We start from the raw sequence: 26,467 nt of genomic DNA, 5'->3' as shown, positions 1-26,467 counted from the left end.
AAACTCTTCTGCCTGGTACTGAGCAGCCATCAGAGGAGGGAAAAGCATGTGAAAGAACAATGGAAATCCTAGAAAGGAACCCTACAGACAGTAAGATGTTTGCTGCTGCTGCTGCCGCCAAGTCACTTCAGTCGTGTCCAACTCTGTGCGACCCCATAGACAGCAGCTCACCAGGCTCCCCGTTCCTGGGATTCTCCAGGCAAGAACACTGGAGTGGGTTGCCATTTCCTTCAGTTGCAATTACTGTTGGTATCCATATAAGCACAATGCTTATTCGACTATGAACCTAAATGTCTGAACCCTGTATTTAAAAAAAAAAAATTCAAGCTAGAATTTCCTTGGGGACAAATTTTAAGACATTTTAGAGATTTTCATGCTTATTTTACTTCTAACCAAAAGTACTGCAAAAACAGCCACTGTCGTAATTCTTTCACACCTCTGTTTCCAATCTTGGCCAGATTCTCAAAAACAAAAAAGATGTGTTAAGATAGTCAGGGGAAAAGTTCAGTGGATGCTACTGAACCTCTAAAACAAACTTTGGAGCAAAAGTGATGACAGTTAACATTTTGGTACTCAGTTTGCAGTTCTTCAATCTACTGATAGTCAATTTGCCCTAATTTCTAGAGTTTTGGTGATTAAACATTTTAATTGTCTATCCTCTTTTCCTTATATTTATAATCCTTATTCCCAGAACTGAAATCCTATAACTGCCAAAGGCAATGGAACATATAGGTGCATTCAAACCCTGCCAAATTTGAAAACGAGTTCAAGCCTACATATTTAATATTCATTAACTTCAGTAATAGAAGCACTTGATAATAAATCATGTTTCCTCTCACACTTAAATAAGAAATCACAGGAGACTCAGGAGAGTGTGGAAAGGGAATAAGAGCCATCCTGTTAGGATAGAAAAATCTCAACATTCAATGATCTCCTTTAAGTTCATGCTAAGATCCTAGTGTGGTAAAGGAATTTATGTCAATCTTCTTCAGCTAAGGAAAGAAGGACTCTATCAGACAGGCAAAGAGTAAGATGGAGAATAACAGCAGGAAAAAAAGAAAAACAGAATTCTTGATGGTGAAAAATCCCCAAAAACAAAATGGAAACTACTATCCAGGTAGATTATTTTAGGTGTTTTAATGATGTCATTCTTTCAAGGGCCATTAGAAGTCAGTGAGTTATTTAAAAGGAGAGGTTAAAAGGGTTTAGGGGAACTAAAGTCCCACAATTTCCAGGAAATAGAAAGCACACGTCTACCCTCATATGGCTTTAAGTGTATAATTAAAAGAAGAAAGCTTTAATGCCCTTCTAATCATGGCAGCCAGGACTTCTATGCTTTAATTTTTTACCTAAAAGAAGAAAAACAACAACAGTGTAACTAAAACCACCAAGTTCAATTTCATGGGCCAAATCCTAAAAATAGGTCAGACTTTGCTTTCTTACGGAAAGAAATACAAAGTAAGAAAGAAAAAACCAGAAGATCTGAACTGCTTCACAAAGTTGTCTGAATATAATGTCAAGTCCACAAGGAGGCTTGGTTTTTGGGGGCTTCTTGTGAACTGTGTTGAGGTCTAAACAGTCAACAGTGACCAAATTCATAGTGCTGGGAGGTGGTAGGGAAAAAAATGCTATTAAAAAGCATACATGCTTGGCTCTTTTTGTTAATATTTGAACATACAATTTCAGTTATTACAGAAAATCTTCATAGCTGTGGTTTAGAGTTTTATAGGGTAGGGCTTCCCTGGTGGCTCAGACGGTAAAGAATCTGCTTATAATGCAGGAGAACTGGGTTTGATCCCTGGGTTGGGAAGATCCCCTGGAGAAGGGAATGGCTACCCTCTCCAGTATTCTTGCCTGGAGAATTCCATGGACAGAGGAGCTTGGTGGGCTGCAGACCACGGGGTCACAAAGAGTCAAACACGACTGAGTGACTAACACTACTGCTATTCTCCATAAGCTCACACATAAAATGGTAAGACTAATCATGCACGACAATTTACTCTGCATTTTGAATACTAGTTTCAGTATGTTTTTCTGCATGTATCATAAGGACTATGGTTTAAAATAATCACACTCACCAATGACCAAGCTCACAATGCTGGTAAGTGACAAAAAACATAGGTTATTAAAAACATATGTGCTTAGTTCCTATACTAGCATTTAAACATAACAAATTCAGTTATTACAGAGGAACTTAATAGCTGTATTAGTTCTCAATAAGTTCACATATTAAATGATGGAATTAAACATAAAAGACAGTCCAACTATGCATTTTAAATACTGCTTTCAGTATGTTTTTCTGCATTATCATAAGGGCCATGGTTTAAAATAAAGAGTTTATCTTATATTTGTATGACATATAATTAAATATAAAAGAAAACAATTTAGGATTATGATTCAGAATTTTTCTTTAGTATCACATCATCATTCATAAATATCCTCCTTAGTTTATAGTGTATACTCCAAGATAGACATTTTAGATCTAATGGATCAACTCAGCCAAAATTTTAATTAAAATGATACATCTATTGAGATCAAGAGAGGAAGCTCAGAATCTCATTGTTCTACATATATTTGCCTACTAGATTCATCTTTCAGCAAACACTTATAAAGTATCTGCAATTGTGCCATAGGTTATATTGGAGACAAAGATAAATGAGTAATCAGCATGCATTAGTGGAAAGAGGTTAAATAATTTATGTTATTAATTGCTAAGTTCATTGCCTATAACAGAATACACCCTCAGAAGGTTTTAGCTACTGCAATGGTGGCAGTGACAATAATGACCCATAGGAAAACATTCCAGAATTTCTGTGCTTTCAGTTTTCACAAATATGCTGTGCCATTAATTTAATTTTTAATAACAAAAAGCTTTCTTCCTGCCAGGAAAGAAGGGTCAGACAAATGAACAAAAACATATAATACAATGTATAATGCAATTAGAGAGGTAAAGCCAAAAAGGTGGTCCCTCCAAAAAGGGTGTAAAAATGAGGAAAGACTGCTTTCTTGCAGAGGTTAGTATTCAATCTAGGTTTTGAAAGATGGGAAGCACTTAATCAAAGAGTTCAGCTAGATTACAGAATACATAAAAGGAGTTGTCAGGTAACAGAGCAGCTGATCTCAAATGCCAAGCTTAGAGTTTATTTTAGATTTTATTCACCAAAAAAATAGGAAGCCTGTAAAAGTATTTGAAGAAGGAAGTAAAATATACAAATTCATGTTCACACATATGCAAGCATATATGTCTGTGTGCATATATATTTCAAAGTACAGCCCTATCCTATTCCAAAGTACTTTCTTCCTTCCTAGTCAATAATTTACTTTTCCATTCTGGGGACACGATGAGCTGGCTGCAGAGGGCAGGCTCGAAGAGCTGGGTGCATATGAGGTCAGGCACTGTGTCCTAGTCTTGGCAGGCAGGCACACAGGCCTCAGGTGGGGAGGTTGGGTGACAACCTGGACTCTGCAGGGCCTGAGGAGACTTTGCCTCAGGAGACCTGTGGATACCCTTGGGGAAGGCTGGAAGCTGACAGCCCACGTCTCATGAAAGAAGCCTTATTTGTTCTGTAGCACTTGCACAGGAAGGATTGTACTAGAAGACTGAAATGCTACCTGTCCTAGAGGCTGGGAGAAAGACAGCTCCTATTTAGATCTGGAAGGATCTGGGAGCAGAAAGGTTGCTTGTCTGCATCTTAAAACTTGGATGATTATTTTTCTACTGCTTGAAGTGTTAGTTTCCTAGGACTGAAATAACAAACTGAGTGGGTTAAAACAACAGAAATGTATTCCCTTCAAGTTCTGGAAGCTGGAAGTCCATCAAGGTGTTTTCAAGGCCATGCTCTCTTTGAAGACTCTAAGGGAGGAGTCCTTTCTAGTCTCTCCTAGTTTCTGGAGATTGTTGGCAGTTCTTGGTATTCCTTGGCTTGTCTGCAGATGCATCACTCTAACCTCTCCCTCTGTCTTCACACAGCCTTCTTCCCTGTTTGTGTCTGTGTACTAATTTCCCTCTTCTTACAAGGATGCCAGTCATTAGATTAGTGCCCACACTAACACAGTGTGAACTCATCTTAACTCGATTACATCTGTAAAGACTGATTTCCAAATAAAGCCATATTCATAAGTTCCAAGAATTGGGACTTCAACATACCTTTTGGGGGGAACACAGTTCAACCCATAACAGTTGGCTTGTTGATCACCAAAGACAAACTGCTGTGTCTCCCATCATTCTCTTTGATCTAGAGATCTAATATGCTAACTAAGGTAGAAGAATGGTAAAGAGAGGCTGGATTCATAGAGATTTCTGACAACAAAACTGGCAGGATTTGGTAATAAAGCCAAAAGTATCTTCCATCAAATTTGGGAACTTTTTAGTTCATTATTTCCTCAAATCTTTTTCCTGCATTGTTTTCCATCTCCTTTTCAGACCCCCTTTTATTCACATTAGACCTACTGATATTATCCTACAAGTGACAGAGTCTTGGTTCATTTTTAGTTCAAATCTTTTTTTTCTCTTTATTTAGATTCAAATTGAATTATTACTATTAGCTGCCTTCATGTTTATTGGCTTTTTCTTCTGTCGTCTTCAATGTTCTCTTAAGCCCATCCGGCAATTTATTTTCCCTTTCAGATTGTGTTTTTTCAGTTCTCTACTTTCCACTTGGTTCTTTTTTGTTTGTACAAATAGGGTTTGTATTTATCTGTTGAAATTTCCTCTACTCACTTACTGTGATCATATTTTTCTTTACATTTGTATATGGTTATAACAGTTGCTTTAAAATCTTGTCTGCAGATTACAATTTCTTGGAGTAAGTCTCTCAGATCAGGAACCCTTTATTGCCAAATTCGGACTTAAATTGAAGAAAGTAGGGAAAATCATTAGACCATTCAGGTATGACCTAAATCAAATCCCTTATGATTATACACTGGAAGTGAGAAATAGATTTAAGGGACTAGGTCTGATAGAGTGCCTGATGAACTATGGACGGAGGTTCGTGACATTGTACAGGAGATGGGGATCAAGACCATCCCCATGGAAGAGAAATGCAAAAAAGCAAAATGGTTGTCTGAGGAGGTCTTACTCATAGCTATGAAAAGAAGAGAAGCGAAAAGCAAAGGAGAAGGGAAAGATATAAGCATCAGAATGCAGAGTTCCAAAGAATAGCAAGAAGAGATAAGAAAGCCTTCCTCAGCCATCAATGCAAAGAAATAGAGGAAAACAACAGAATGGGAAAGACTAGAGATCTCTTCAAGAAAATTAGAGATACCAAGGGAACATTTCATGCAAAGATGGGCTCGATAAAGGACAGAAATGGTATGGACCTAACAGAAGCATAACATATTAAGAAGAGGTGGCAAGAATACACAGAAGAACTGTACAAGAAAGATCTTCATGACCCAGATAATCACGATGGTGTGATCACTGACCTAGAGCCAGACATCCTGGAATGTGAAGTCAAGTGGGCCTTAGAAAGCATCACTACGAACAAAGCTAGTGGAGGTGGAATTCCAGTTGAGCTCTTTCAAATCCTGAAAGATGATGCTGTGAAAGTGCTGCACTCAATATGCGAGCAAATTTGGGAAAACTCAGCAGTGGCCACAGGACTGAAAAAGTCCGTTTTCATTCCAATCCCAAAGAAAGGCAATGCCAAAGAATGCTAAAACTACTGCACAGTTGCACTCATCTCACACGCTAATAAAGTAATGCTCAAAATTCTCCAAGCCAGGCTTCAGCAATACGTGAACCGTGAACTTCCAGACGTTCAAGCTGGTTTTAGAAAACGCAGAGGAACTAGAGATCAAATTGCCAATATCCGATGGATCATAAAAAAAGCAAGAGAGTTCCAGAAAAACATCTATTTCTGCTTTATTGACTATGCCAAAGCCTTTGACTGTGTGGATCACAATAAACTGTGGAAAATTCTGAAAGAGATGAGAATACCAGACCACCTGACCTGCCTCTTGAGGAACCTGTATGCAGGTCAGGAAACAACAGTTAGAACTGGACATGGAACAACAGACTGGTTCCAAATAGGAAAAGGAGTACGTCAAGGCTGTATATTGTCACCCTGCTTTTTTAACTTATATGTAGAGTACATCATGAGAAATGCTGGACTGGAAGAAACACAAGCTGGAATCAAGATTGCCGGGAGAAATATCAATAACCTCAGATATGCAGATGATACCACCCTTATGGCAAAAAGTGAAGAGGAACTAAAAAGCCTCTTGATGAAAGTGAAAGAGGAACGTGAAAAAGTTGGCTTAAAGCTCAACATTCAGAAAACGAAGATCATGGCATCCGGTCCCATCACTTCATGGGAAATAGATGGGGAAACAGTGGAAACAGTGTCAGACTTTATTTTTTGGGGCTCCAAAATCAGTGCAGATGGTGACTGCAGCCATGAAATTAAAAGATGCTTACTCCTTGGAAGGAAAGTTATGACCAACCTAGATGGCATATTCAAAAGCAGAGACATTACTTTGCCAACAAAGGTCTGTCTAGTCAAGGCTATGGTTTTTCCAGTAGTTATGTATGTATGTGAGAGTTGGACTGTGAAGAAAGCTGAGCACTGAAGAATTGATGCTTTTGAAATGTAGTGTTGGAGAAGACTCTTGAGAGTCTCTTGGACTGCAAGGAGATCCAACCAGTCCATTCTGAAGGAGATCAGTCCTGGGTGTACTTTGGAAGGAATGACGCTAAAGCTGAAACTCCAGTACTTTGGCCACCTCATGCAAAGAGTTGACTCATTGGAAAAGACTCTGATGCTGGGGGTGATTGGGGGCAGGAGGAGAAGGGGATGACAGAGGATGAGATGGCTGGATGGCATCACTGACTCGATGGACGTGAGTCTGAGTGAACTTCAGGAGTTGGTGATAAATAGGGAGGCCTGGTGTGCTGCAATTCATGGGGTCGCAAAGAGTCGGACACAACTGAGCGACTAAACTGAACTGAACTGAAGTACTAAGTCACTTCAGTCATGTCCAACTCTTTGCGACCCTATGTAGACCACCAGGCTCCTCTGTCCATGGGATTTTCCAGGCAAGAATACTGGAGTGGACTGCCATATACTACTCCAGGGGATCCTCCCAACCCAGAGATCTAACCAGCATCTCTTATTGTCTCCTGCATTGGCAGGCAGCTTCTTCACCACTAGGAAGCCCAGTGTCTATGGTATCCCTGAAAATATTGCTGAGTGGGAATATGGGAAGCTCACCTAATGCTATTCTCTTCTTTGAAGTATCAATACATCTTTATTTCTGCCCACCTTTTTTTGTCTTCAAATAGCTTCAGATAGTTGTGCTATATATATACACACACACGTACATATAATCACACACACACAATATGTGCGTATGCAACTACATGTGTGGATATAAAACTAGCATATGTTGCAGATTTATGTATATATTTTTTATGTGTATAACGTTCTCATTGGAATGGCTGATCTGATCTGAGTTACTCTGCCGTTACTAGAAGGAGAATCCATACCTAACACAGCATTAGATGCGTTCCCTGTTCAAAAATTAGGGAAAAAAAAGTAAATAATAAAGTCCTTAAATGAAAAATAAAACATAAAAAAAACCAAATAACTCAACACAAAAATGAGCAAAAGAATGAATAAACCACCATTTAATAGAGGGGAAAACACGAATTGCCAATAAATGTATAAAAAATTATCAACTCTAGCAATAGTTGAGTAACTTCACATTAAGATAATAAAATTATACCTATTTTTTTAAAATTAAGACAACAAAACCAAGAGATGGATCAATGGGAATTGATCTGCTTGTAGAAACAAAAAATTGTACCTTGGAAAAGAACTTCATATTATCTTGAGAAGCTGATCACTTACTATGATTCAGCAATTCCATTCCAAAATATAAACAACCTAAAAAAATCTCCTTATTTGTGCATCAGGAGAAGTGTATTAGAATGTTTAGAGAAGTATGTTTCATAATAACAGTAAAAACTGGAAAATCAAATCTCCATTGTTAAAATGACAAATTTTGATACAATCACAGTTAATATTACACAGCAGTGAAAAGAAATGATCTACCACTACAGACACTAATGTGTAGTATCTTAGAAATAATAACGAGTAGAAAAAGACTAGAAAGATAAGTATGAAACCATTTTTATAAAGCTTAAAAAGCTTAAAAAATTATGTTATATCTTATTTCAGTTCATGTAGATATGTGATAATTTTTAAGAGAATGAATAATGAAAAATTCAGCATAGAGTTTACTTCTTGGAAAGAAACAGGAAATGGATAAGGAAAGAATAAAAAGATATTTGGCATTTTTCTAATTCTTATAGAGATGATGGGTTCATAGGCATAATTTTTAAAATGTGCTATGTAAGTATTTACATTTACAGAAAATTTTGTATGTATAAAATAAAATGTAGAAGAGGCAGAAAATGGAGAGGGCTTAGAAAAAATTGAATAATATAATAGCAGGGAGAATCTTGCTCCTGTTTTCAGCTAAGTAAATACTTCTTGGCTAAATATATATATTTGTAAATCTCAATTTGAATGGCATTTAAATAATTAAGTCATCAAATATCTTTAAAATTAGCCTACTTTTTGGAGTTACAAGATTTTCAAGGTCATATTTCTGTTAAAAATTATATTCTGGGTATTTAAAAACTAGCAATTTGTAAAAAACATATTTTGATAAAATAATTTTGACTTCAATTTTATGTACTCTTGTACATAGTACTGGCACTTGTAACTTAGTAGTAAAGCTTATTAGTTAAATAAGCCCTCCCCTTTGGTTTACAAGTAGTTTGACAGTATATACCTAAAAACTATTGACATAGAAAATATTAAAATCTATTATTTCCATGTGAAAAGAAAACATACCAAAGATTTCATCTATTGTGATTTTAGGCATTTAGTACTGCTGTTTGGAAATTATGGAACAATATTATGACCTAGTCTAATTCCTGTATAAAATATAGGTGCATTTATATGTATATATACTCATTTAATATTAGTAATGCATAGAAAAAATGTAGAAAAAGAATAGACACCAAAGTATTAACATTTATTACCTCTAGGGCTCCTGGAAGAGGAAATGGCAACCTATTCCAGTATCCTTTGCCTAGAAAATCCCATGGCCAGAGGAGCCTGGAGGGCTACAGTCTGAAGTATTGCAAATAGTCAGACACGACTGAAGCGACTTAACACACATACACTCATCTCTAGGACTGGGATTAGACCTAACTTAATTTTTTAAGTAATATAGTTCTATAAAAAGTTTAATGTTTCAGTAGTTTGTGCTTTTTTATAATAATAAAAATAATGAAAAAAAATTTATCTATTATTTCTAGATAAAGTTTCTGAGTCAAATCCTCTCCAGCAATATCTCATCTAAACTGATATGGGTTTTTTCCTTTTCAAAATGTGGGTCATTTTGAAAGAAACGCTTTCAGAAGAAAACCACATATGATTAATGCTAACTTGAAAAGATACTCTGAAATTCTGTGGTCTTCTTAACATCACATGTTGAATAAAGCTATTTGGGATCATATGATCATATTGCAGACTTCCCAAAAAGGCCACAGAGCCTATTTCTAGTAATGTTATAGAGTTCATCTTGAAAGCAGCTGGGAATATTTAGGGAAATAGTCACAATTTGGAATGTAATTAAATTCTTAGTCATTAGGGTAAAGAACATACCAGACAACAATCAATATGCCAGGCTTTCTTAGGCCAAACAGAAATAAACCTAGAAATAAATTCCAGAGAGGAAAAAAATTCCTTATTTGTTTCTCCTACTTACCAAGTATGTTTTAAGTTCCAATGGGTCAGTTTCTCCAATCTGATGATCTTGGAACACTGAAAAATAAAATTATAAGTGATTAAGAGCAGGGACAATGCCCATTCGGAGTGAAGTTAACATCTTTTCTATTCGAGTGAGGTCTGTGGGCCAGATGGGAGTTTGGTAGAAATGCAAACCTTGGCCCACCCAGACTTACTGAGTCAGAATCTTCATCTCCACAAGACCCCCATGTGAGTTATGTGCACATTAAATTGAGGGACTCACTAGTGTAGATTAAGTTTATTTCAAATAAAGTTACATAAAAAACCATTTACTTTTCTTCAGGTCATTACATTCTATAGTAATGTATATAAATAATATGAGAAAGATGTTGCTGTTGCTCTTTTAATCTCTTTTCTACTAAAAAAAAACTATATTATATATCTTTTTCTGGATATTTGTTTCTGTAAACTAGAAAAAAACAGGAAAGGAGGAATGTCCCTTAGGATAAAGGACACAGGCAAGATCTTCAAGGGCAAATACCAAGCTGGAATTACTGTTCTGTTAAAAATCTTTTTCTGCTGTTGTTGCTGTTTTTAATTAAAGGATAAAAGAAAACAGTTATCCCAGTAGATATTAACATTTTAATGTATGAAGTTTGAGTTAAGAAGAACTGGAAGAACCCAGTAGGATGCTGCCATTAGTGTTTACAGATAACACAAAAACTAAAAAGTTTTAAAAATATTTAGAAACAAGGCTTTTCCTAATTCCCCTGTGTATAGGCAGGTACCATCAGCTTCTGCCCCACCATACATTTCCATGTGTTCTGCATTTCCTCTGAAGCCCTTCTCATCCAGAGCACCATCTCTCTCCTGGGCCAGAGCATTAACCCCCTAACTGGTCCTCCTAACTGGTCTCCCTACATGCCTCCCTGCCTCTCTCCAGTCCTTCCCAGATGGCAATCAGAAGGACCTTTGTAAACATAAACCAGACTGCCAACTTTATGACTTAAAGTCTTCCACTGGTTCCTACACAATGCCCAACAGGCCCTCTGGGGAAGGACCCCTGCCTCCTTCACCACAGGTTACCCTCCTGTTCTTCCCAGATGCACCCACACCAGCCTCAAGTCCTTATTTCTGGCTCTTTTCTGCCTCTGGGTCTTTGCATCTGTTCTTCTCACTTTACCCTAACACGTATACTCTGGCTTTTTTCACACTTAGCTCATTCTCATCCTTCAACTCAAAGGTTACCTTTGCAGACAGGCTTTTCTGGCCTGGCCACATTATTTGAAATAGCACCTGACCCCTCACACCCCAAAGACTTTATCTCATCACTCTGTCTTTCCTAGTATCCCATGTGTGAAAGTGTTAGTCACTCAGTCATGTCCAACTCTTTGCAACCCCAACGACTATAGCCCACCAGGCTCCTCTGTCCATGGAATTCTCTAGGCAAGAATAGTGGTGTAGGTGGCCATTTCCTTCTCCAGGGGATCTTTCCAACCCAGGAGTTGAACCTGGATCTCTTTACCAACTGCAGATTCTTTACCAACTGAGCTACCAGGAAACTCCCATAGTACAAAACATAATAGTCTTTTTGATTGGGTCCCCTGTTAATTGCCTGTCTCCCCAACTGGACTTTGTGGTCTGTGAAAATAGGACTGGTCTATCTTTTTCACTGCTCTGTCCCTAGCACACAGAAGTGCCCAATAAACATGTGATGATGAAGCAATGAATGAAATGAAATGAATTAACATTATCAAAACATGCTTCTTAGATGGTTATCATCATTGTTAATTATTTCTTAGTAACTTCTTTCAAATAGAAAAAAACTTAAACATCCCAGAGGTATCATTGTACTATAAGTCACATTAATATCACCTTCAAATCTTTCATCGGTATAATAATCTCTAAATATCATGTCCACTAAACTTAGGAGAATATGTCAACCAAGTCATCTAGCTCCGAATCACCTTTGATACTGCCCACAGGTATTTTCTTAAGAATCACATCTAATGTCACACCTATGATAGACACACAGATAGTTGTCTACACAATCTGTTTTCCTTTCTTCCTTCCTAACGGAACCTGCATTGCTGTGGGAACAGAAATGTGTCCCGATAGCATTTCTCAGCTTTCCTTGCAGTAAGGTGAGGGCCATGAAACACAGTTCTGGCTAGAGAGACAGAAACCTAAATCTTTAAAGAAAGTTTTGCAAAGACTCCACTAGTTGCTATGAGTTTCTTCCACTAATTTCCAAACCTGAGACTTGAACATGGTGGCTTCAGCTACAGCAGCCACCACTCAACCACAAGGAAAATATGAAGAGAATCACAAAGACCTTGGATCTGATACCTTTGAGACACTGAACCAAAACCAGCAACTACTAGTCTTCCAAAGAAAGAAGGAAAGAAGGAAGTAAAAAAAGGAAGAAAAATTGACACACACAAAAAATGAAAAATCTCAATAATACTGTACCTGTGAAAGAAATTAAATCTCTAATTTCTCTCTCAGGAAGAAAATTTTAGATCCGGGTTACATCAGTGATGCCTTGAAACCTTCAAGGAAGAAATAATACCAATATAACACAAGGCTTGGAGAAGGAAATGGCAACCCACTCCAGTGGTCTTGCCTGGAGAATCCCGGGGACGGGGGAGCCTAGTGGGCTGCCATCTATGGGATCGCACAGAGTCGGACACAACTGAAGCGACTTAGCAGCAGCAGCAGCAACACAAGGCTTCCAGAAAAAAGAGGATAAGGAAATACTTCCAACCTCATTTTGTGAGGGCAATATGCGATATCAACATTGAACAAGAATTCTGTATGAAAGAAATACAACTATTAACAAGCAAATCTCTCCCCTGAACACATATATAAAATTCATGACACAAAATATAAGCACAAAATTAAATTCAGTTGTAAATTAAAGGGATAAATACCAAAACTAAGATTTGTCTCCACTAAATGTGCCCAGGTGATTTAATATTTAAAATCTTTTAATAAAATTCAACAAACTGAAAGAAAAAGAGAAAACTCATATGTTGTTGTTATTTACTCACTAAGTCATGTCCAACTCTTTGCCACCCCATGGATGGCAGCCTGCCAGACTCCTGTGTCCATGGGACTTCTCAGGCAATAATACTCTTGTGAGTTGCCATTTCCTTCTCCAGGGAATCTTCCTGACCCAGGGATCAAACTCGTGTCTCCTGCATTGCAGGTTGATTCTTTTACCAACTGAGCCACCATGGGAACCTGAAAACTCATATGGTCGTCTCAAAAGAGCTAGGGAAAAATAATCATTTGATAAAACTCATGTTCATTCATGGTAGAAAAACTTTTTAGCAAATTAGGAATACTGAGGAATTTCCATAATCTGATAACCACAAAAACACAACAAAACAGAAAAAGACAAAGGCAAACATCATAATTTATAACAGAAGAAGGTGTGTTTTGTCAACTGGCAAATAGTAAGTACCCAATAAAGATCTACTGAATGAATAAAGTTTAATTTATCTTATTTAAAAACAAAAACACTAAGATATGCCTGTTATAAAATAAAGCTTTCTTAGTAATACAGTAACTGTTGCTAGATAATATTTCCAAATAAATAGAACAACATACATACACTATCATGTGTAAGATAGGTAGCTAGTGGGAATCTGCTGTAATAGCACATTGCTCTATGGTGACCTAAAAGAGTGGGATGGAGGGGGTAGGAGAGAGGCCTAAGAGGGAGGGGGTATATGTATACACAGAGCTGATTCAATTTACTGTACATCAGGAAACAACACAATATCATAAAGCAACTGTGTGTGTGTGTGCGTGTGTTATTCACTCAGTCATGTCCAACTCTTTGCAACCCCATGGACTGTAACCCACCAGGCTCCTCTGTCCATGAAATTCTCCAGGCAAGAATACTGGAGTGGGTTGCCATTCTCTTCTCCAGCAGATCTTCCTGACCCAAGGATTGAATCTGGGTCTCCTGCATTGCAGACCTGGGCTTGAACCCTGGGTCAGGAAGATTCCCTGGAGAAGGGAATAGCTTCCTAGTCCAATATACCCCTCAATTAAATACATAACTAAATAACCTGGTAATTAATGGTACCAACTGTTGAGAATTTACTGTGATCCAATCACTTCACATTTGTTACCTTATTTAATTATTACAAAATCCTCACAAGGCAGATACTATTAATATATGCAGTTTACAGATTAGGGAAATAAGGCTTAGAGTCATACAGCTTGCCTAACTCACAAAGATACTAAGTGGCCAGAAGGGTTTGACCTCAAATAATCTGTCTCTCACAATACTTTTTTAACCTCATGTGTTACCCTATCTTCGATTTCTAAACCATTTTTCACTTACAGTACGTAGTTTTTAAAAACCAATAAGAACAAAGAAAAGCAATAAGCAGAGTCCAACTTCCTAAACGGAGATATGAAACATAATGAAAGTGCTAGTAATGACACATAGTGGAGCCAAGATGGTGGTTTTAATAAAATTGAGAAAGAGTGGATTGCTTTCCCACAGAAATTGTGGAAACACAGAGGCCATCCAGCCTAAGAAATATAAAATTGTTCATGTTTTTGATCTCTGGACCAAAGGAAAAACTACAAATTCCAATGTTTGGAACATTAAATGGAAGAGTTTTAAAGGAAACCATTATTATAATCATGGTACCCACCAGCACTATGAGAATCCAAGCCCTGTCAACATTTCTTTATAAGTTCACCATTAGGACTTTCTAACTTATCCAGCATTATTCAGCTAGAGCTTAAAAATCTTAAATGTAAGATCTTAACTTGTGAGTGATATTATTCCAAGAATTACGCAGAGGAGAGTGGATATCATGTGATACAGACACAATAGAAAAATGTTTGGCTTCTGCAGCATTTTAACAGGTTATTAGCCATCTTTTACTTTATTTTTCTTGCTTTGGAAGAAGGTTTAGGGGAGGAGGGTTGACCTGGGATGGAAGATTATATTGTCAACTCAATCATGAGCAAAATTTTAAAGTTTAGTATGTTATGTACAGTTTGATAAACTCTGTAAAAACCTAGATACTGTCTCCACTTTCTGAGTCTACACAAAGGCTTGAAATCTCATAAAGAAAGATTATTTTTAAGAACTCTGGCACTTTTCTTTTTGTCTGAATCATAAAAAAAGAAAGAAAGAACAGTCATTTCTAATCCTGTCCAGTACATTCCAGCTAAATAACAGCAAGAAACAGAATAAAAGGAACTACTATTTGGTCATTTCAGAACTTCAACAAACATTGAGTTAAAATCTTTCCTCAATAAAGGTTAAGGCTAGAGAGCCCTGATCCTTCTGAAAATGCTTCTGTTATCTCTAACCTCCATGTTCCTTGACATTACTATTTTTTTCATCTCCCTTCCTTGAGATGACTTGCCTTTAAAACTAAATCAAAGATCAAAATAGAAATGTAGTAAATTGTATCTTACAAAGGGAAATGATATAAACTTATTTAACAACTGAACTTGGAATTACAGTTCATGCCACCATTTATCACGCTTGAAAACCATGGTGAATGGTTTTGTAAGATTACAGTACATGGCTAAGTCAGAAGAGAATGAATGAAACAACGCAACCCATCCAATTCATTACAGTCAGTCCACACAGCCACACAATATGGAAGAAACCAAGAAAAAATAGGCCCCTCACAGACACTGAAAAATAACATAATGAATTGTCCAAGGCCACTCTACTTTTTTGGAATCAAATAAACGTAACCTTATGTGACTTCTTTTCTTAATTGACTCAATGAGATTTTTACCTCACTGGATCTTGAAAAAATACAGTGCACACGAGGTTCTAACTTTAAACTCCCTCTGACTCCTAGTATTACTAAAAGTCAATTGGTTGATTATTAAAGGGCAAAGTAATTTAAATTTATTTCCTGGTAGGGCCTGACAATCCTTACCAAAAGAGTTGTCAGACTATTTTTACCTAAACTAGAATTTTTGCTTCTGTGTTTAATTTACGTAACAAACTTATACATCAAATATTCACTTAATGGGTAAAACCTCATAAAAACAGACCCATTTTAAGTAAACTGTTCAATAAGTAAGGAAAGTCTTGTAACTATGGGAAGTGTACCTCTTTCTACAATTATGCTCTAAATCTTGAGATTCACACAACTTTCTCACATCGATTTTTTTGGCTACAAGTACATCCTAACATTAAATAAAAATGGTTTCAAAGCAAACTAGTTCATGTGCCAGCATAGTCTAAATATGGAAGGCATCATCTTATAAGTAGAAATGGTGCTAAAATTCTGAAGTTAGAAGGTTTACTGTAAGTAAGAAGCCAAAAGTTCAGATACTCAAAGTTATTCCAAAGCTTTTGGGTTGGAAATGTCACAAAAGTGGGCTTTTCCATGAAATGGCCTGTATTTCCTGTTTTTAGTTAAGCTGGAAGTGTAGTAGGAACAATACTCATTATGGCATGTCATTGCATCTACTTTGGGTTTGAAAACACCAAGCAGAGACTATGAGCATGACGAATCAAAAAAAAAAAAAAAAATGAGTAGAGAGGTATTCTGGGCTAAGAAAAGGAGAGTTAATGGGAACAGAATTTCCTAACTTGACCACCAGTTAACCATAGCTTGGACGTCCAACGTGCTATGAGTCACTAGCAACTAGCTCCAAAATAACACAAGAACATCTTGGGCTAGATCATTACTGGAGTATATTGTTAATAATATTTCCAGAAAAGAAAAGTAAGCAGAAACAGTTTGAATAACTGTTCAAGGGGTAAAACGGTGCACATTAAATTTCATTTTCAGAATAACCTGGAAACAAGATGATGCAAACGACTTGCTAGACAGATAGACAAACAACTTGGTAGACATTCACATTCATTTAGAAATTTTAGGCAAAAATCACAGCTCTCATCAACAGGGTTGATAATAACTCTTCACAGGAAGAGTGTGGAATTGTTAGACAGAACACAGACTGCATTTTCAAAAGCAAAGTCTCAACATGTTCATGGATTGTGAAGACAGAGGTATATTTTGCATTTTCCAGAAGGCCACTTAATGACATTGTCTGTAACTTAATTTCCTCCACTCTTCAAAACTAAAACTCCTTAGTTGGTAAATTCAAACTACTAACATTCAATCACTTAGTTAATATGTATATTGGATCTGAACAATAGTGCTTATGCATACTCAGTTAAGAAAGAAAATTTGAGAGCTGTTCTCCTTTTCTACTTGATTGCTCCATAATCAAGGGCACATTGTGAAGTTGGACAATTCATTTAGTGATGCAATACCTAAGGGTCCCCTTAGAAATATTACTTGTCGCCTAACAGATCAATCCTCAAAGATGAAAAAAAAAAAACAAAAAAAATTAATAATAATGAAACACAGAAAAAGAAAACAAGTGTTTAGGATTTGCATCCAGGAAGAGAAAGCCTCAGTAGCATAATATATTGACACTAACTACAAATGAAGTTTGTGAGTCCTTGCAAAGAAGAGTGAAAAGTAAGAAAAAATGAAATGAGATAGCAGAACTGAGACACAGGTCTGGGTGTTACTATCTTTCTCATCCAGTCCTGTGTGGGGGTCTGTCCATCCTAGAAAAAGGAGCAGGCCAAGCAGGGTGGGTCAGGATGGCATCCCAGGTACCTAGAACTTGGTGGTGCAGTGGCCCAGTCAAGATCAAACAGAAGAGCAGAGGCACATTGCTCAGAACTGGCCCTGGAGAAAGTTCTCCTCCAAGACTAGGGTACGAAGCCAAGCAGGGAAAGAGCCCATAGATTCTGGAATAGGGAGCTAGGACAGAATCACAGGCTCAAAGATGATGAGGGGGCCTAGCCCTTTGCAGAGAGCAAGATGCAGGCCTAGAATATGCTCCTGGTGGGTACCATGAATGAGGACATGTCCCAGAGCCTGGGGCAGAGATCCAGCCCTGGAGTATGCTATTTCATCCTGTTTCTGTGGTTTTGGGCAATCTCTCTTTTTCCACAGTTGCTGCCTCTCCCCTTTGTTTACACCTTGATTTTGATATGTGTGTGACTTGTGTGTCCTGAGGAGTTTGTACTCCAGATATGAGTGACACTTAACATGAAAACAGATTAATCAAGTGCACATACAGTGTGTTTATCCATTGTTTCTATGGCTGGATTAATTATTGACCAATTTTACTCAACTGAGTAATTGAGTTAATGGTTAAAAAAGACAGAGATAAAGAAATAATGGGTTTCTTGTTTGGTGGCAGTCAGGCTTCCTTCCTGGAACTGTGCCGTCGGCAGGCTCTGAAACTGGCCTGTGCTCCATTGTGAAGCCACATTCAGTTGATGGTAAAACCTAGAATAGTATTGCTGGACTTGAACTAGAAGACTATGTATATTCATTTTTAAACCCTGATTCCATGACAAAAAGCCATGTTCGTTTTCCTGAGAAGGACTTGCCTAGCTGAGGGAATTCTGACAACAAAGGAAAACTCAAACTACACAGAAAAGCCAAAAAATCACAAATGATGTGACTCTCCTAATTTCTCAACTACCTGAAGATGAAACCCTGATAGTGAGTTATTTACCGGGGCAAAAACCATGTCTCATTCATTTTGTATTTCCCAACATCTAAGCATAATGTCTGGTATATGGTGGGCATTCTGTAAATACTCAGTGAGCTGAACTATACTGTGCTGTTTCATATCCCTATCGCTGGTCTCCTTTCATCTGGGTAACAACTGTACCTGACCTTGGCTCAGCCTTCATTTCTTCAGAAATACACTACTTGACCTCCCCAACTTGACCCACTCCCCCTAATGCTTACAGGTATACTATTATGGACTCTCCTTCTAAGTACCTATCCCAGCTTTATTTTTATATTTATTTGTAAGGCTCTTTGATATAAACAATGCAAACTAAACCTTCAACAACCAAGTCTGAGGAGGCGAGGACTGTGTCTTTTTGTTTTCCGCTCATGCAGTAATTATTGTTTTTATTGGCCCTCAGTAAATATTTGTTAAAGTAGTAAACCAAGAACCCATAATTTTCATGGTTTCCTCTCATTCTAATAATATGCCCAAGACCTCAAATAATATGAAATAAATTATTCAGCACCCACTCACATAATAGAGCTGGGAAAGTAAGTTTGTGCCACAGGCCATTCAGTTGGGAAGAATTCTGATAAGACAAAGAAAAAACTCAAATACCTTTCATTATAGCCAGAAGTACACCACCAAGGAGTGTACCATAGAAATTTTCATGGAGAATTTTTATTCTTTTTAATCATCCAACTAATATGCAAGAGAGCTGTGTAAATGAGTAGTTGGGTGAGAATACGCACAGCTTGCTTTCAACGAAGGCTAGCTTTTCTAGTTTGGCTCTGACCTTTTACCTGATCCTGTGACAAAGAAGACAATTTTGTGGATGATTTATCTCAGCCTTGGCCAAAAGTAAAAGTTCAGTTCTCCTCTTCAACCACAGAATATGTGCACCAGATACCCCTGGCTCTTTTAGAAGGTAGAAAAGAATCTCAGTACTGTCACTGCGTGACTTTAGTAAAACTACAAACTTTCTCTGTTGTACCCATTTTTTAAATCTGTAAAATAAATAATTGATGTATTGATAATAATACAGTAACCTTGTGGAGATTAAGTAAGGCTATATATTAATATCTAAAGTACTTGGCACAGTATCGTAAGCTCTCGGCCAATGTTGTTATTATCATATGATTTGTGGCATTATTACCACTCTTTCCATGTATTATTTTATTGGAAATCAAGGAACTGGTTATATTGAAGAGTACTGGTTAAAAGGCTCAAGTAAGAAAGACCCAATACCTTCACCGAATCATTCTACAAATGTTTATTGAGCTTCTGCACGGCATCAGGGTTAACCAGCTCCCAGAATCAAATGGGTGACTTATTGAGAGGTTGGAAGGGAGGGGGTAGAACTGTGGAAGAATAAGTGAACCATAAGTTAATGGGACCAAACTGAGGTCCAGACCCTGAAGACAAGAATTTCCCTGGTGGTCCATTGGTTGGGACTCCATACTTTCTCTGCAGGGAGCACAGGTTCAATCCCTGATTGGGAAACTATTAATAAGATTCCACATGGTACGTGACATGGCACAAAAAAAAAAAAAAAAACTCTGAAGATAGTGAATATAAACAAAATTAGTCATGTACAGAAGTGAACCTCAGAGTCTTTGGGCATCATTAAATCCTAGAAAACTGTATTAACCTTTCAGGAGAGGAGACGCCAAGGTTGGAGAACTTTCCTATCCATGACCAGCTCCTACTTAATCTACAATATTATAGAAAAAAAAATCCACATCTTAAATGATCTTAAATCTCATCAGAAATGGTTTGTTGTGTTAATGTCAATCATTCATGATAATATCAAGAATTATCATCCAAAAATGAAATGGAATTCATTTCAAGTGTATTCAGAAATGGAAGTCTAGTACACAGTTAAGAATGAAAATCCAGCCCAGTGAGGAACAATGAGGATAATTTCTAAATGTGTTAAGTAATGAAAGGAAAAAGTAAAAGCAGTTCTTCAGACCAAAGACCTACATCCCAGGTTTGCTTAAGGCTGGTCTTAAAGAGACTGAAGTCTGCAGCAGAGGAGTAGAAGTGAATTATCTAAAAGTCTTCAAATTCTCTGTAGTGTCATGATTGGCTGATTAGTCTCCACCAACTACATATCTGGTTTCCACAAACAATGTGCATTCTGAGATGCCAGAATCATCCTGCTAAAAATACACAACTCAGGAAACTATACTCATGGACCCAAAATGTCTTGTGCCTTTTTTTTTTTTTTCACTAGACCAGAGATTAGAAGAGGGAAGAGATGGCTTGTCAGCTGCCAGAACTGTGCTGTGAAGGCTATCTGCAAACTAACATTCAGACTGTCATACATACTTTTACAGATGCTGGAAGAAGATGTGACATGTCTGCATCAGAGACAACTGACTTTATTCCTCTTAGTACTAATGGTAGTCAGAAGATCAGTATAGAAGGTCAGGTGACACCTGGACATATATAATAAGCTTTATAGGAGAGGGACCCTGAGCTTAGGGAACCTGAATCTTTTATACTGGGCATTAAGCATGCCTGCTCTTTGCTCTGAAGGGAGATATTATCTCCATTTTTTAAGGCTGTTCACTGTACAAACAGTCTGGAAATAATAGAATGGAACAAAGTTAGTTATTTCTTCTGCTCACAAGACAGAGAAATGTGAGACTCTCTCCAAAAATTGTCTCCCATGACACTGACTCTCACAGAACATGCTTTAGTGCTTGGCATCCTGTGGGTTGACAGCTGAAATAACTGTGGATCTGTAAAAGCCCTTTCTGATTCAGGATGTCATCTAATCTGAACAAACCATTATTGCACATTCCCAAGAACATTTTCCTGAGCTTGTCAATTGTCAAACCACCTACAGGTATTCATCTTCTCTTTTTTAAGGTCAGCATAAATTTCTAAAACTATTGTCTTTTCCCATTTCCCAAAGACATTGAAGGATTCATATTTAGAAGGCTTCTGGAGAGTAGCAATGAGTGAGCCAAGACACCACAACTAGAGAATCTGTGCACCACAACAAAAATCCTACGTGTCGCAATTAAAACCCCAACGCAGCCAAATAAATGAATAATATTTTAAGTCTAAATAAAAAGTAGTTAATATCCTGCCATTCTAGTACATAAGTATTTCATTTACCATGAACAGAGCATTATATAATGACAAATATTTAATGTTTAAAGTTAGTATTTTCACACAATTTTTACTTTCTAGTTAAGCCACTTCAAGATACATAGTATTCATTTATGTATCTCTGTATATATTCCTCTTATACCTATGAGGGAAATGAAGGCATTGTCATCAGCTTGATATCCCCAGGGAGTAACATGGTGCCTAGTAGGTCCACAGAGCAGGTGATCAACAGATGATTAATGAGTTAATCAGTTAAACATTGGGAGGATTTGTACTGATCCAAGGGCATGCCCATCATGCTGATAGCAAGCTAAATGGACTTTCTGTCAGGTATACCTCTATAATAAGAGAAGAGAAAAGAATCTGGATTGTTAAAGGGCTCTAATTTATAGATTCTATACTAGGACGGATATATGGTACAATAAAAAAAAAGCAGAAGAGGAGAAGATATTTATTCAAGACTGGCTCTGCCACTGTCTGTCTGGGAGTGTCTTTGAGCAAGGCACATACTATCTATGGAGTCAGTTTCCTCACCAGTTAAAGGAGAGGTACGTGGGACTTTCCCAGTGGTCCAGTGGCTAAGACTATGCTTCTTCTGCAGGGCACGCAGGTTCAAACCCTGATCAGGGACATTCAACAACACTAACAGAAGAGGTACACTCATGAGTTTTGCAGGAGTGGTGAGTTTTGCAATAACAGTTAGTCCAGCTCTAGCCTCCCATTCTTGCAACACCACAGGTGCTCCTTTTGGGTTTTATAGATTCCATTTGTGCAATAAGGTGCTACGGTTAGAATTTTGTAAGCTTAAGACCACATGATCAAAAATATTTTTCCAACTTTACTATTTATATATATTAAACTGGAGGAGAAAAAAGAAGCTAACAATTTCTATAATCAGAGCCAAAAATTAAACTATTACTTTTATGGTACTTACTTTTAGCAAATTTTCTAAGACAAATTCTCAAGACTTTCATAATTTTTAAACTCACATACTTAGTGAATATTTAATCCACATCCTAAATTCACTTACCTAGAATTCATCACAAAGCTTCTATCCTGAGGACTAACGCCACATCTAAAGGGACTTCTTAGTCTATATAACAAAATTTTTTTTTTCAGAATAAAGCCTGAATTTCAAAGCATGATAATTTAATTTAGTAACTAAGCTGCTGATTAACCTCACTTATGAAGTTTTTACTAATTGAAAACATTATTATTCTGTTTCTCATTTACTGGCCCTTACCATGAGCTAACAATGCTTATGAGCAAGATCACTGGAGCACTGAGAAGCACTTTTTCCAAAACTGAATTTCTCCTGGTCCCTGAATTTTTAGTATTTTGATTGGCGAAAATAAATCTTTCATTTTCCTTGATAATATTAATAATCAAATATAATAGTATTTAACATTTGGGGTCACTTACTATATACATCAACACTATTATAAACACTTTAAATAAACAATACTTCATTGAATTCTCACAATCTACCCCAAAGGTAGGTTTTGCTACACTCTCCATCTTCCAAAGGAGCAGCTGAGACATAAACTCTCGCATTTAGTGAGGAGAAGCACCAGCCCTACCCAACCACCTGCCTCCTGAGCCCACGTCTCGAACCACATTGCTGTATGTCAGCATCCACTGCGGACATTAACAGCCTGGGAACAAAATACACCAAGATGCTGAAGATGCTAAAACAACATCCATAAGTCAGAACTCACACTACTATTTTCCATTTATGTTTATTTTTCTCAGAATATATTTTCCCACAGTAAATTAAATAAGAGAGGATGAAGTAATGAGAAAAAAACAGAACAATGGAGATGGAGCTAAAGTCAGTAAACCTGCCCTTAACACCATTTCTGCCACAACTGGTTTATGTGGCTTTGCACAAGTCTCTAAATATCTATTCCAAACTTTAAGAAAAAAAAAAAAATCTAACAACTTTACCTAAAACTCATGAGACTTTTAGGGAATCATATCAATAGTATTGTTAATCACCAAAACACATGTGAAAATTATTACTATTAAAGGAATAATTGTAAATAATAGGCATGCTTTATTATACGATCCTAAACTAGCTTCAAAAAAAACCTATTCTAAGACAGTTTAAAAATGGCTGCCTTTGTTTCATGGAACTTTTCCTAAAGATAACACTAAAATTGTCACTACTTCCTGCATGACTCTTCATTACTCTGCAACTTCCTGAAGATGAACCACATTAAATAAATTCTAGAGAGGCCAGAGTTAGAAGATACAGTACTTAGCAAACACTATTTAAGTTGATTCATCTTATAGGATAGATGCTTTGCCTTTTATTTTTTCAGAAAAAAAAAAGAAGCTGAAATTAAAAGCACATATTTTTTATCTGTTTATGTTGAGTAAAATCTAGTCTACAAGTAGAAATACTAAACAATAAGATTTGGTCGATATGTGACCTTATGCTAGGCTTTCCACTAGGATTGTTCCTTTCTTCCATACCTTACCTTTTTCATAGTAGGAAGTCAGGCTCTAGCAGTCACTTCATCCTGCTACCTGAAATCAAAGGTCATGGTGTTATTTTTAGGACAAACTAAAAAGAAAACTTCTATTCTTAAATTTGCTAGTTGTATGCCCAAAGTCGAAATAATTTTTTCTCCTATTCAGGATTTGCCCATGTAAAAATATCTGCTAACACCTATATATGTAGAAATGTATAACCATTTAGGGTAGCTGTGCTTTAAATAAGTCAACCCAGTAAAATGTGTAAATTAGTTTTTCAACTCCCTTCTTTGGGATTAGGGAGTGGAGGTGGAAATTTGATCTTTGCATTTGTTTTTCAATTTACGGCTAATCATATGCATCAAGAATTTGTCCACAAATTATATGAGTATAAAATTTAAAAACTACCAATTTTCAGTTGGGTTTACTTTTGATTTAATGTCCTAGGTCTTTTTTAAACTTATTTTTTCCTTTTGAACATTTTATTTTGTTTTGGGGTATCAGAGGATGAGATGGTTGGATAGCATCACTGACTCAATGGATATGAACTTGGGCAAACTCCAGGAGATAGTGAGGGACAGGGAGGCCTGACATGCTGCAATCTGTGAGGTCGCAAGGAGTCGGACATGATTTAGTGACTGAACAACAACAAATAATCAATTAACAATGTTGTGATAGTTTCAGGTGAACAGCAAAAGAACTCAGCCATACATATACATGTATCCCTTCTCCCCAACAACCCCTCTCCAAGCAGGCTGCCATGTTAACATTCAGCAGAGTTCCATGTTCTGTACTATATAGGTCCTTGTTGGCTATCCATTTTGAATACAGCAGTGTATGAATACATTCATGAACACTGACTCTATATTGTTTTACCATTCACCTTCTAAGTCAATTGTTGTTTCTCTTGATTGAATGATAATACCAATCACCACCTTCAGAGCTTTCAGACTCTAACTGGTAATGCTCTCAATGAAAATGACTTCACTACTTTCATCCATATGTAAACACACCACATAAAAGACAAATTCTTGGACTTCCCTGGTGGAGTAGTGGATAGAAGTCCTCCTGCCAATTCAGGGGACACAGCTTCGATCCCTGGTCTGGGAAGATTCCACAGGCTGCAGAGCAACTAAGCCCGTGTGCCACAACTACTGAGCCCGCGCTCTAGAGTCTGCAAGCTGCAACCACGGAGCCGGAGTGCCTAGAGCCAGCGCTCCACAAAAGAAGCCACCACCACGAGAGGCCTGTGAACCACAATGAACAGTAGCCACCTCTCGCTGCAGCTCGAGAAGCCTGTGAGCAGCAGTGAAGACCCAGCACAGCCAAAAAAGAAGACCAAAAGATTTGTTAGAAATAATATAATTCAAAAGGAAATAAAGGACAAATGGAATTAAAAAAGAGACAAAATCTTGGCCCAAATAATGCCAAGAATTTAAAAGTAGGATGTGGCTTTGAGTTTATGCATAATTCCTGAAATTGTCACTCCTGATACTTTGGAGTGACGGGAAAACAAAGCTGATAAGGTTGGCTTATTGGGTCTGCAATCTGCTTTAACATCCAGCTGTTTTCCATCCTTTGTGACTATTTGTGAGAATTCCAGGAGTTATATAGAGTGGGAAATTGTTCCACAGATTAATTATTGAAAAGGAATGCTCTATCCTCATGCCTTTGGGATGCCAATTGACTCAGGAGCAGTGGGTCCAAACAAGCTAAATTCAGTTCAAGTCCACTCATACTTACTAATACACAAAGTAACCTGCGAAGGATATGGAGAAAATTAAAACAAGCACAAGCTAGGCCTAAAGCATTTCTAGGAAAAATAATACATTTCAGCAAATCTCATGAGACAAAAATCCACTTGGGCTAAGCCTTCCCCCTCATTTTGCATTTGTTTCAACTTCTCTTCCAAATAGTGTTCTGAGGATGAAATGACATCATTGCCTTCACCCAATCCAAGACTTGTGAGTTGTCTCTAACCTCCAAACACGTAAAGGCACATGTCTGATTATAAAGTAAACTTTACCTTACATATAGATTCTATTTTTTCTCAAACTGAAAGCTCACAATCAAATAAATAAGGACATACTAGTGGATTCCATTTTATTTGTTACAAACAACATTGCTAAGTTTTTGAAAAATATTTTAAATCTCATCAGTCTATACTTCCAACCTAAAGACAGTAATTGTTACTTATTTGATTTGAGAGTGTCAAAAAGAAATTTTAAGTGCTATTTAATTTGGTTATTTAAAGAGACAGTCATTATTTATTTAAACATTGAATAAATATCACCCTATCATTAACAGTTAAGGGCTTCCCTAGTGGCTCAGTTGGTAAAGAATCTGCCTGCAATGCAGGAGATCTGCATTCGATCCCTGGGTTGGGAAGATCTCCTGGAGAAGGAACTGGAAACCCACTCCAGTGTTCTTGCCTGGATAATTCCATAGACAGAGGAGCCAGGAATGGGATTGCAGTCACACACTACTGGGAGACTTTCACTTTTCATTAACAATTAGGCTTCCCAGGTAGCACTAGTGGT

At 37.2% G+C, this 26,467-nt stretch overlaps 1 protein-coding gene across 12 annotated transcripts in view; it reads right to left on the bottom strand.

Moving 5' to 3' along the window:
• LOC147366112 (uncharacterized) overlaps window positions 1-26,467 on the bottom strand; it is a 271,655-nt gene that overhangs the window by 225,287 nt on the left and 19,901 nt on the right. For 7 of the 12 annotated variants that reach the window (XR_015132403.1, XR_015132402.1, XM_086316553.1 and 4 more), the window contains exons 2-3: window positions 23,933-23,981; window positions 9,784-9,839 (exon numbers count right to left, since the gene is read on the bottom strand). Coding sequence is in view for 10 of the 12 variants with exons in the window: in XM_086316553.1 (XP_086172679.1) it covers window positions 9,784-9,839; window positions 23,933-23,941 (65 nt within the window). In the remaining 2 variants the exon portion in view is untranslated. The remainder of the gene's footprint in view (window positions 1-9,783; window positions 9,840-23,932; window positions 23,982-26,467) is intronic. The other 5 variants (XM_086316549.1, XM_086316550.1, XM_086316552.1 and 2 more) reach the window with 1 other exon arrangement.

Source organism: Bos grunniens, chromosome 9 (assembly GCF_055505025.1).
Source record: "Bos grunniens cultivar Pamir isolate PY7600 chromosome 9, Bosgru_T2T1.0, whole genome shotgun sequence".
NCBI classification, from domain to species: domain Eukaryota; kingdom Metazoa; phylum Chordata; class Mammalia; order Artiodactyla; family Bovidae; genus Bos; species Bos grunniens.
This window is presented reverse-complemented; position numbering and strand designations above follow the sequence as displayed.